Source organism: Myotis yumanensis, unplaced genomic scaffold (genome assembly GCF_028538775.1).
Source record: "Myotis yumanensis isolate MYYU_CA2020_CCGP unplaced genomic scaffold, mMyoYum1.0.hap1 SCAF_41, whole genome shotgun sequence".
NCBI lineage: Eukaryota > Metazoa > Chordata > Mammalia > Chiroptera > Vespertilionidae > Myotis > Myotis yumanensis.
Window position 1 is genome coordinate 159,372 of NW_027223792.1, and position 11,889 is coordinate 171,260.

At 54.7% G+C, this 11,889-nt stretch overlaps 1 protein-coding gene and 1 pseudogene across 1 annotated transcript; one reads left to right on the forward strand and one right to left on the reverse strand.

Moving 5' to 3' along the window:
- The first annotated feature begins 3,501 nt into the window (after nucleotides 1–3,501).
- Nucleotides 3,502–5,181, forward strand: LOC139000900 (F-box only protein 31-like). Its single transcript, XM_070402858.1, has 3 exons — nucleotides 3,502–4,298; nucleotides 4,444–4,803; nucleotides 4,878–5,181. Exons 1-3 carry the CDS (start codon nucleotides 3,502–3,504, stop codon nucleotides 5,179–5,181), a joined length of 1,461 nt encoding a protein of 486 aa, XP_070258959.1.
- A 5,077-nt stretch (nucleotides 5,182–10,258) lies between these two features.
- Nucleotides 10,259–11,309, reverse strand: LOC139000902 (aly/REF export factor 2-like; annotated as a pseudogene).
- Nucleotides 11,310–11,889: the final 580 nt, after the last annotated feature.

Genomic DNA, 11,889 nt, shown 5'->3' on the forward strand with positions numbered 1-11,889 from the left:
CCTGCTTAGACTCCAGCAAGTGCCTATGCAGGCCACTGTGAGGCTTTTTGATGGCCTCTTGCGGCAGCACAGGATGACTTTTCTTTCTCTTCATCATCTTGGGAATGGCTAGCTTCTACTCTGCCTCTGCTGGGGTCCCGGCCCAGCCGTTCCAGGCGTTCCCAAAAGTGTGGACGGAGTCGGCAAAGAAGAAATGACACAGAGACAGTGTTCAGTTGATCAGCAACCTAGGCAGGTTCTAGCCAGGTGCTCCAGCAGCTTCTACGTTCCGGGACGTGTCTTGGCGAGATCTCTCCCCTGAACGCCCCCTTGGTGAACGCGGATGACGACGACCAAGACAACAAGCCTAGGGCTGAGAAGTTCTGCAAAGGAGACCCTGCTTTCTTTTATAGCCCCAGAGCGTGGTGGGAGAAGCCAAATCAGCCTCCCGCCCGCTCCACCAATCAGCCACCCCCAGGATTGAAAACGTCACAGGTCGGGCGTCAAGTTTAAGGCGGGGCCGCACATGCCCCATGCTAGGCCCAGCATGGCACACCCCTTCAGGTGACAATCACCGATAGGACCAAAAGGAAAGGTTCTGCTGAACATGGCTTCGCCCGGCATTCATTCCTCGAAGGGAATGGGCTCTGGCTGCAGGAGGATGGCTTGCATTGGCGCTTCTCAACCAGCAGAGGGCGGGACGGGCTCTTCGCCCCTCCAGGGCCAGGCCATCTGGGGGACTACCCCGCACCATCCTCCCACCCCCCCCACCCCCGCCTAACTGGGTCAGTGAAAAAAATGATCAGAGTAGTGGTATTTCACCTGTGGCCCGCAAGGCCCGAATGCCCACTCCATGCTCCTGGCGGAGACTCAGGAAATGGGCGCCGTGGGCCTCCCACTTATGCTACACCTCTCATGTCACTTCACCATGCCAGACTAGAGTCAAGCTCAACAGGGTCTTCTTTCCCCGCTGATTCCTCCAAGCCCAATCCCTTGGCTGTGGTTTGGCTGGATAGGAGGTAGGGACAGTGGGAATCTCGTTAATCCATTCATGCACCTCACTAATTAGTTGACGAGCAATTTGGCTACCTTAAGAGAGTCATAGTTGCTGCCGCCCTTGTCCCGCACTTCATTGAATTTCTTCACTTTGACATTCAGAGCACTGGGCAGAAATCACGTCGTGTCAACACCTGCTGCGTGCCTTGGGATGCTTTGTTCGAATTAAACAGTCAGATTCCCCTGGTCTGCGCCAGTTCGAAGCTGGCTGCTAGGTGCCAGCCAGGGCGAGGGGCCACTCGGAACCATGGCCCCAGGGGCGGTCCTGTCCGGGGGGGAAGACCTGTTCGCGCGTGCGTGCGAGGCCAGGAGTAGCAATGCAGGCGAGCCCCAATGCAACCCCGGGCAGGACAGGCCACCTGAATGGTTCCCCGCGGGCGGCCGCAATGCCTGCCATAGCTGGGGCAAACCATGGGAAGGGCCAGGCTTGCGCCAGGAGTCGCTGTCGCCACTGCTTCTCCCCTCCCCTGGCCAAACCCCGCTCACGTGTTTCTGCCCCCGGGTCCCGCGGGAGACCTCCCCCTTACCTGGCACCACCACCTGGGGCGCCACGCAGCCAAGTCCTCGTCGCCCCCCTCCCCGCCCCCGTCGCCGTCCTGAAAACGCCATCCCACCCCCGGAGCATATGGGTATGGCCATGCTTGAGATTTACAACCTCTTCCCCGGATTTTCCAGGGCCAGCTCGAGCTCACCGGACGCCACCGGAACCGCGACGCTTTCCAAGGCATGGGACCCTCTTTCGGGGAGAACCCATTCCAGGGCGCCCTGCCCTTCACAAAGAAAAGAGAACTCTCTTCGGGGCTCACGCCGGCTTCTCCGGGATGGGTTGTGTTACCGCACTGGACGCCTCGTGGTGCCCGTCTCCACCACTCCGGACTCGGGGATCTGAACCCGACTCGCTTTAGATCTGCTGAGGGCAAGGGAGGCCATCGCCCGTCCCTTCAGAACGGCGCTCGCCCATCTCTCAGGACCGACTGACTCATGTTCAACTGCTGTTCACATGGAACCCTTTTCCACTTCGGCCTTCAAAGTTCTCATTTGAACATTTGCTACTACCATCAAGATCTGCACCTGCGACGGCTCCACCCGGGCCTGTGACCTAGGCTTCAAGGCTCACCGCAGCGGCCCTCCTAGTCGTCGTGGCGTAGCTTGGCGGGGGTGTGGGCCGGGCGCCGCCCGGTTTGCTCCGGTTCCCCTGTCTCTGACCGACCACCAGCGAGGGCTGGGTATGGGCTCGACGCTCCAGCGCCATTCATTTTCAGGGCTAGTTGATTCGGCAGGTGAGTTGTTGCACACTCCTTAGCGGATTCCGACTTCCATGGCCACCGTCCTGCTGTCTATATCAACCAACACCTTTTCTGGGGTCTGATGAGCGTCGGCATAGGGTGCTGTAACCCGGAGCTCCGTTTATCCAGAAGTGCCAGTTCTGCCTAACAAAAGTGACCCACCATGCACTCCTATTCCACACCCGGGCTTCTTACCCATTTAAAGTTTGAGAATAGGTTGAGATCGTTTTGGCCTCAGGACCTCTAATCATTCGCTTTACCGCATAAAACTGTGTTTGCGAGAACGCCAGCTGTCCTGAGGGAAACTTCGGAGGGAGCCACCTACTAGATGGTTCGATTAGTCTTTCAATCCTATACCCAGGTCGGACGACCAATTTGCACAGCAGGACCGCTACGGACCTCCACCAGATTTTCCTGTGGCTTCGCCCTGCCCAGGCATAGTTCACCATCTTTCCGGTCCTAACACGTGCGCTCATGCTCTACCTCCCAGGCAAGGCTGGCGAGACGGGCGGGTGGTGCGCCCTCGGTGGACTGGAGAGGCCTCGGCCCTGGCGTTCCTTCACCTTCATTGCGCCACGGTACCTTTCCTGTGAGCCCCGGACTCGCGCACGTGTTAGACTCCTTGGTCCGTGTTTCAAGACGGGTCGGATGGGTGGCCGACTTTGCCGCAGACCCTGTGCGCTCGCTTCGGTCCGCGGTGTGGCGCCTTGCAAACCCTCCCGCCACCCCCCCCCCCCCCCCCGGGCCCGACTGCGTGACTTCTCCCGGGGCGCACTGGGGACAGTCCTCCCAGGCCCTCCATGCCCCCCCCCCCCGCGCCCCAGCGCCACCCCGACCCCTCCCCCTCTCCCCCCCCCCCCCCCCCCCCCCCCCCGACCCTCGGATGCGTGAGAGGAAAGGAGAGCGACTTGGGAGCGGTTTTGCTCCTTCCAGCAAGTGCAGGTTGAAGATTGTTTGGCACTGGCAGGCATGGGCGGAGCCACGGACAGGCGCTTACGCGGAATCCACCAATCACACCGCCGCAATGGGCAAGTGGCTCTAGCGTGGCTTCTGATTGGCTCAGACCTCACTGCAGCCTAAGGCTTCTGTGGCCAGAGAGCTGACTCCACAGTGGGAGGGGTGAGAGAGACTATTTAAAATACGATATAGGTGGATTGTGTTGGCTGTTACACGTGGAGGCATGGAGGAGGGCACTTGCCTCTGCGGCTTGGGCTCTTCTCAGCGATGTCGGTGTCCTCAGGAGTGCCAAGGCCCAGCTGAGACAGCAGCGGCCGAAGGCAAGCTGTGCCCTCAGAAGCGCCAGCGCCCAGCTGAGATGGCAGCTGCAGAAGGCAAGCAGTGTCTTCAGGAGTACCAGGGCCCAGCTGAGAAGGCAGCGCCCAAAAGCAAGCTGGCCCTGGCAGAAAAGCGCGTTGAGGCGGACGCCTCAGCGTTGCGCTGTGCGGGGAGTGGAGGAATCACGAGCCCCATGCCACCCCTGCACTGCTCGCTGCAGGAGCTGCCTGTGGAGATGCCGGTGGACATCTTCGCCTCGCTCCCGGGCACCGACCTGGCCAGCCTGGCCCAGGCCTGCACCAAATTCCGGCACATCCTGCACACCGACAGCATCTGGAGACTGTGCTGTCGCAAGGAGCTTGGCATTCCGGAAAACTTGCAGAAACCGGAGATGATCGGTGGTATGTCTTATAGAGAAGTCTACGCCAAGATGTTCCCATACAGAAACCTTTTGGGTTTGTGGCAGCTAGATTATGGCTATAGAAGTCTGCTGAATGTAGTGGTGGATGATGGCTTATGCATTACTGGTTGGATGTACGGGCCTCACCGTAACACCCATGTGGCTGGCCCAGTGCAATTCGAGCCTTCGTTTAGAATTCACCTGACGCAGAGGAAATCAGCCACGGTGGAGTACATGGACGACTTCTACAGCTTTTCCCATAGCCGACACATGCAGATTCAGAAGGACAGGTTCAGCAACCGGTAGATCCAGAGAGATCCCCCACAGGATTCACCAACGCGGCTTAGGGGAGGACGGGGGCTGGAGATCTCCCAGAAAGACAGACGGCTGTATGACCGACTGACCTACCGCCATCTCTACCTCCCCGCTCCCCCCCCCCCCCCCAAGCCACCCGGACGACCTCCTCAGGCCAGGCCTCTTCCTAGGCAAATCCGATGGCTTCGGCCTAATGATTGCCATGCTCAGCTTCCATGGGAAGTATGCCAGGGTCACGAAGATCACGGGAGACTTAAGCTGGACCTTAGAGATCCACCTCATGCGCCCCATCCATCTGCCAGATGGGGAGACCTTCCAGAACTTCAACAAGCTCTCCCGCGTGGTCCAGGAGATTGAGGAGCAGGTGATCGGTGAGCAGCAGCAGCAGCAAGAAAACAGAACTGTGGAAAGCAAAGGCCATGGCTGGCAGAGCCCTGCGCAGCCCAGCATCGGGGAGTCCTGGGCTGCACCTTCGGAGGAGCAGCCTGTTCTGTTTGTTCTGCCTGTGAGCGTGGGCTCAAGGGACCAGATCTACCCCCCCCCCCCCCCCCCCCCGCAACCTGCAGGATGTGTTACTATGGAGTGCACATTGTTACCTTACATGGCTCCGCCTACCCCAGGCACTGCCCTGGAGTCTTCATCCTGTTAGATGAGAACCACTTCGGGTTCATCTGGCTGGAGATGAAATACTTCATCCTGTTAGGCAGAGTCCAGAACACCTTCCAAAATGTGGAAGCACCGTCCCCGAAGGCCTTCCTGGAGATGCTCTCAAGCATTCAGCCCGGACCCCCTTGGAAGGAGCAGCTTGCATGCACTTTGAAGATTGGACCTTCTGACCTGGTGACCCACCTTTGTTCATTTTTTCTTTAATCTGCACCCGAGGATATTTTCCCTTTGATGTTTAGAGAGAGTGGGGCAGAGATGGGAAAACAGACATAATCCATGTGAGAGAAACACCTCAGTTGTTTGCCTCCTGCCCAAGCCCAAAACAGGGCCAGGCTGGGTAGGGGCCAGAAATTGAGGTAGAAATAAACCTTAGACCAGTGGCCTCAACCTTCCTAATGCTGCGACCCTTTAATACAGCTCCTCATGTTGTGGTGACCCCCAATTTCCTTGTTACAAATTGAACATGAACATGATTTGGGATAGATAGATTGATAGATAAATAGAAATATAAAGATACCGGGATAGCCCTGGACTGTCTGGTGGTGGCTATGCTGCAGAGGCCCCAGCACAGAGTAGTGGTACAGATGTCTATGGACCTGTCCCTGTTCAACAGTCTATGTTGTTCTCTATATTCCACAAATGAGTGAGATCTCGTGGTATTCATTTTTCTCTGACTGGCTAATTTCACTTTGCATAATGCTCTCCAGTTCCACCCATGCTGTTGTAAATGGCAAGAATCCCTTCTCCTTTTTTTTTACCACAGCGTAGTATTGCATGGTGTAGAATATAAGAAGGCTCTGCTTAGTCTCTTAGATAAGCATGAAAAGCAAGTCTTAGGAGGAATTCTTCTAGAAGACATAGAGGAAGAACTGCCCAATTCCCAGAAAGCTGTGAAGGCCTTACGGGACCAGGTATTCTTTGTAAATCGTCCAGAAAAAAAGAAAATTATTTTCTTCAATGATAAAAGCTGTCAATTTTCTGTGGACAAAGAGTTTCAGAAACTGTGGAGGAGTGTCACTGTAGATTCAATGGGTGAGGAGGAAATTGGAAATGGCAGCGAGATATTCAAAAGAATATCTGAAGCGACAGGGTATTTCTTCCATGCAGGAATCCAGACCAAAGAAAGTGGCCCCTATCCTTAGAAGGAAAAGGCCTGCCCGCTTCACAAAAAGTGACGATTTAAGACTCATAACGAACACATGGCTGGAGTGCTGAAGGATGACTCTGACATTGCTCCTAGTAAATAGTGAACAGTTTTGTAGTGTGATGAGGTCCCCACAGACCAAAAGAGGAGGCAAACCAGCTTGAGGAACTGGATTCAGGTCAGCTTCCTCCCCCCGACATTCTTGGATTTGGGGGCCTGGAATGACACCTTCCACGTCATTCCAGATTGAAAAAAAAAAAAAAAAAAAAAACACTCCTTAAAAAAAATAAAAATAAAAAAAACCTCCACAGAAAACACGTTGATCCGGCCTTTCAACTTTCTGAGGTTTCGGCAAGCCCAGATAGCCAGGCCCGGACTTGGTCTCTGGGCCGGGGCCTGACCATCCATCCATCCAGAGAGTGAGCGGGGTGGGGAGGTGAGGGGTTGGGAGGGTCGACAAGATGGCCCGAACTGGACATAGTCTTTGTGGATTACAGAGATTGGGTTGACTGGGGCCTTGGCCTAGGCCAAAGATCTCGTCCCGCCCTCTGCTGGTCGAGAAGCGTCAATGCAAGAGCCCCCTCCTGCAGCCTACTCTGGGGAAGGCAGAGCCAGGTGACTGGACTTCCCCAGTTCTGGCTAGACCCGAGGGGGCTCTGTCTTCGAGAAGGCAGAGGATGAAGGGTGCTCATGGATGCCGACGGACCATTCAAAGCCAGAAGTGTCCGTGCGTGACTGCACAGACGCACGCCCGCGCGCACACACCTAGTCCCCCTCCTCCCCCTCCCACCCTCCACACACACACAGGGGAGCACAAGGTCCACTAACAATTTATCTGCTGAGTGACGCGCGCCAAGAGATTTACTGTGGCTTTTTTCCATGTGGATTGTCCTGGGCCCCCCGGAGCCTGTCTAAATAGGTATTGTCCCCTCTTCAACCCAGAAAATGGCGATGCCTCTCCGCAAGGCCTGGAGATGGAGCCATTAGGCCTTCTTGTGCTCCTGCCCCATATACCAAGCTCACCCCAAGCCCGGGAATCTATTCAGCGGGCCAGTGGTGCCCTCTACTGGTCCTGGAGTGCCAATGCAAGCCTCCTCCTCACCCCCACCCCCACCTCCTTCCTCAGCTTTCTCTGGGAAAGACAGAGCCAGGTGTCTGGACCTCCCGGGTGTTTATACACCCCAGGGCTGGGGGAAGTTCCAGCCCTGGTCGCTGTCTGCAAGAAAGCAGGTGTGTGTGTGTGCGTGTGTGTGTGTGTGTGTGTGTGTGCAGGAGGGGGAACGGGGCGGGGGCAGAAGAGGGGTGCTCACAGATGCCATCCCACAATGGAAATCCACCAGTTCGCCTGAGTGACCGCGGATACACACACACACACACACACACACACACACACACACATACACACACACGGAGCACAATGTCAGGGCACCTAGATTTCTGCTGAGTGACCCGCCTCTAGGAGATTCATTGTGGCTTTTTGCCGGGTGGCTCAGGCCTGTGGATCATATTTGATGCTCAGCTGAAATTCTGATCACACCTACAGTACAACTGACCTCCTTGGCTTCAATGGTTTTGAAAAACAGACGTCAAAGGGCACATCTGAAGGATGGCATCCGATTCATCTCCTAGAATCGCCATGTCCCTCTGCCACCAAAGAGGTGGGTTACAAGAACAGAGAGGAATTCCCTGAGAGTCCATGTGCCAGGAGTCACAAATCAAGGTGCCACCGGGACCCCTTCCCATCTGGGGGCTCTGGGGAGCATCTCGCCTGCCTCCACCAGCTGCTGGTGGCCCCTGGCATCCTGGTCTCAGAGCTAATATACAAAACCATACACATTTTATTCACCTCAACTTCAGCCTCTGCCTCCCATGACCTCCAAGGCCTGCTTCGTTCATTGTGTTTGAGTCTGGGGTCTCTCCCCTCCCATAGCCACTGCTCCCTGCTGCCCCCTCCTTTTGAGGAATGAATACCAGGCATCACAGCCTCGAACAGGAGAATGTGAGTGAGAGAGAGAGAGAGAGAGGGAAACAGTGATGTGAGAGAAACTTGGATTGGTTGCCTCCCACATGCCCCCTGCCCAGAGTCAGGATAGAACCTGGTATTTGAAACCACGTATGTGCCCTTGACCAGGAATCTCTTGACCCAGAATGGAGCCCTCAGCTTTCCATTGCATGACATGACCTCTCACCTACTGAGCCACACCAGAAAGGCTCCGTCTTTCAAATGGATCTTCCCATCTATTTATCTTGAATAGATTATGGCCAGTTAAGTGTGCTTGCAATGTTATGGCTTTCTGAGTTTTTTGGAATCCTCTGTTCCTCTTTTATTTTCCTGCTCTCTTGTCCTGTATGTTGAGGGCTCTCTGTAGTGCTTTGTTTGAATTCCTTTCTTTTATTTCTCCAGTGTCTCTTGTAGACACACACACACAGGGGCAGTAGAGAGCACAACGTCCGCTAAAAAGATATCTGCTGAATGACGGGCGCCTAGGAGATTTTTTCCTTGTGGATTGTCCTGGGCCCACCAGAGCCCAGGTGTGTGGTTACCGGCATTCTTGACCTAGGACAAATGAACAGCCTCTCCATACATTGGAGGTTGAAAAACCAAGATAAACACACACACACACACACACACACACACACCAGACCACGCCGAAGGTCAAGCCCTACCTCACACCACACACCATCACTGCTAGATGTGTTCAAGGACAGTTGACAACCTGGATAGCAGAGACAGTGAACAGGGCTTCTATAGCGTTGTATGTCAATTTTCAAATGAAGCACGTGGTTAATATCATTTTTAACTTTTACTAATAAATTCATTAGGCTTGAGGGCATCCATTTGCCATGGATGGAAAGGACAGGCAGATATGTGACAGGCAACGATAAGCACTGAAATAGTCCTTAAAATCCAGAAATTCTACTGATAAAAAAAATACAAATGGGACTGATGTTTGTAACCATTCATTGCCAAGAAATAGAGTCAATTGCAATGAATGAAGAGAAATGAGCAAAGAAATAATAAAATAACATAAAATAAAATACCCCCCCACATACACACACACACTCTTCACAGGTCCCAGCTCCGAGGAGCCCGAACTAGAGGCAACAGTCAAGCACACCAAGCATAGCAGCCAGGTTCAAGAGAACCTTTCCGCCGAAACCGGTTTGGCCCAGTGGATAGAGCGTCGGCCTGCGGACTGAAGGGTCCCAGGTTCGATTCCGGTAGAGGGCATGTACCTGGGTTGCGGGCACATCCCCAGGAGGGAGTGTGCAGGAGGCAGCTGATCGATGTTTCTCTCTCATTGATGTTTCTAACTCTCGATCCCTCTCCCTTCCTCTCTGTAAAAAATCAATAAAATATATTTTAAAAAAAAAAGAGAGAGAACTTTTCCTTGAGAGGGTTTTGGTGAATGCCACCTGAAGGGCGTGTCCTGCGGGGAATCTAGCCTGGGGCATGAGCGCCCCCACCCTAAACTTGACCCCCAACTGGTGACGACGACGCTTCAGTTCTGGGGCCGGCTGATTGGTGGGTCTCTGGCTCCGCCCACCATGTTCCGGGGCTATAAAAGGGAGCAAGGGTAAGCGGGCCCGTCTCCGCCACTCCGGACTCGGGGATCTGAACCCGACTCCCTTTCGATCAGCTGAGGGCAACGGTGGCCATTGCCGGTCCCTTTGGAACGATGTTCGCCCATCTCTCAGGACCGACTGACCCATGATCAACTGCTGTTCACATGGAACCATTTTCCACTTCGGCCTTCAAAGTTCTCCTTTGATTTTTTGCTACTACCACCAAGATCTGCACCTGCAGCTGCTCCACCCGGGCCTGTGCCCTAGGCTTCAAGGCTCACCTCGGGGGGAAAGGGGGCCCTTCTACTAGGAACGAGTTTTTTTGTTTGTTTGTTTGTTTTTCCTACGCCCCTTTCTGTTGATTATGGCCAAGGTGAAAACAGCAACCAGTAAAATGTATCCCCAAAATGACTCCGTACAAAACAGGTCTTTTTCAGAAATATTTAATAAAATAAAAGTTAACAAAAAATCTTTCTAGGAGTTTTAAATCCTATTTCCAAACAGAAGAAACAACTCCATCATTGGCCACAGGTCCTTGGCCATCCTACCACACACTGACTTGCTGGTGCTTTAGCTGGTGTCCATCATCGCATCGTAATCGTCCAGCAGGGCGTCCATCTCCGCGCCATCCATTTGGCCGTCTAAATCCTCGGTGTCCCTCATAGCGTTGTAAGTGCCCAGTAGGGTGTCCAACTCAGGGGTGTCCCTCATCGCGCTGTCAGTGTCCAGCTGGGAGTCCAACTCCTCGGTGTCCCTCATGCAGCTGTCAGCGTCCTTCTGGGGGTCCAACTTTTTAGTGTTCCTCATCGCATTGTAAGCGCCCAAATGGGCATTCATACTTTTGGTATCCCTCATCGAGTTGTAAGCGTCCAGCTGGGCGTCCAGCTTCTCCTCCGAGATCTGTCGCTTTGAATGGCGGCCAGTGCGCCTGCCTGTACGCCGGTTGCTTCCGGGGGCACGGCCCTAAGTGCCGCCGCCAAAGCCTCCAGATCCTCGGTTTGTAGTCACCCGGCCTCTGTTGACACTCTGTACCTGCCTGGGCTTCGTATCTATCTGCGAGGTGAGGATCTGGATGTGTGGGGACGGCCAACCAAAGGTATGCCGTTGTACTGTTTCCTGGCTTCCAGGGTGTCTGCCTTGCGCTCAAGGTGCACGTGGGCTGTTCCCAGGCTGCAGCCAGAGCGGTCGTAATGGACAGCGGCCTTCTTCAGAGGCCCGAACTCCGCAAACAGCTGCTGGATGTCCGCGTCGGACACTCCGAAGTGCAGGTTGGACGACAACAACAGCTTCCCCCCTGTCATCAGGCCAGCGCCCCTGCTGAAGGCCCTGCGGAAGCGGTCGTGGTGCCACTCGTCGGGAAGCTGTCTCGGCCTGCTGTAGGGCGCTGGCCGGATCCTGCCTCGGCCGAGGGCAGCCCGGTTCCGGAACAGCCCGCCGCCCCTGCGCTCTGGTGCGGCAGCCTGCGCTCCACAACCCCGGCCTCCCTGGGAGGCGGCCGGGCCTCGGTCCGACCTAGGTCCTTGCCCCCGCCCCCCCCGCAGCCGGGACCCCCGCCATGGCAGCCCCGCTGGCTCCGGTCCAGCCTAATGTCATCCAGTGACATGTGGATTTTGTCGGCCATGGTGGGGCTCGAATCAGCCTCGGATCAAGCCCCTGCGGAGGCACGCAGATCCTTCACTTCCCGCATAGCACCAGAGCTGTTCCTGGCCGGGCACCAGATAAGCAAAACCGGTTAGGGCGGGTCACATATCTTTGTACTAGTGAATGACAAGAGGTAAATAGTCACTTCCCATTTTTCCAGTGCCCTTGGGGCACAACCCAGAGTCCCAGGGAAGAGACCACAAATTCCCTCATTGTTACTGTTATCATGTTAATTTTTGACCACTCACTATCATTTTACAGCTTACCAACCCCCAGCCTCCTCCCCTTTGCTTTCTCCCACCTCCCTCAACTATCATCACTGGATTTCATGGAAACCCACTGGTCAATAGCAGGAAAGACTGTAGAACAGTGTTTGAAACCACTTACAAGTCTCATCCTTGGATGGTGATTTATAAAAATAGGTCAAAGACATGCTTGTGGACTTTGGGCTTTGCTGTGCTGTGTATCTATGCAGAGGCCGGGTGATTTTAAACTCCTATGTGATGACTTAAGTTTATACTTCACCCCTGGTCTGGCCCCTGGATTTTGTTATCTAGGCC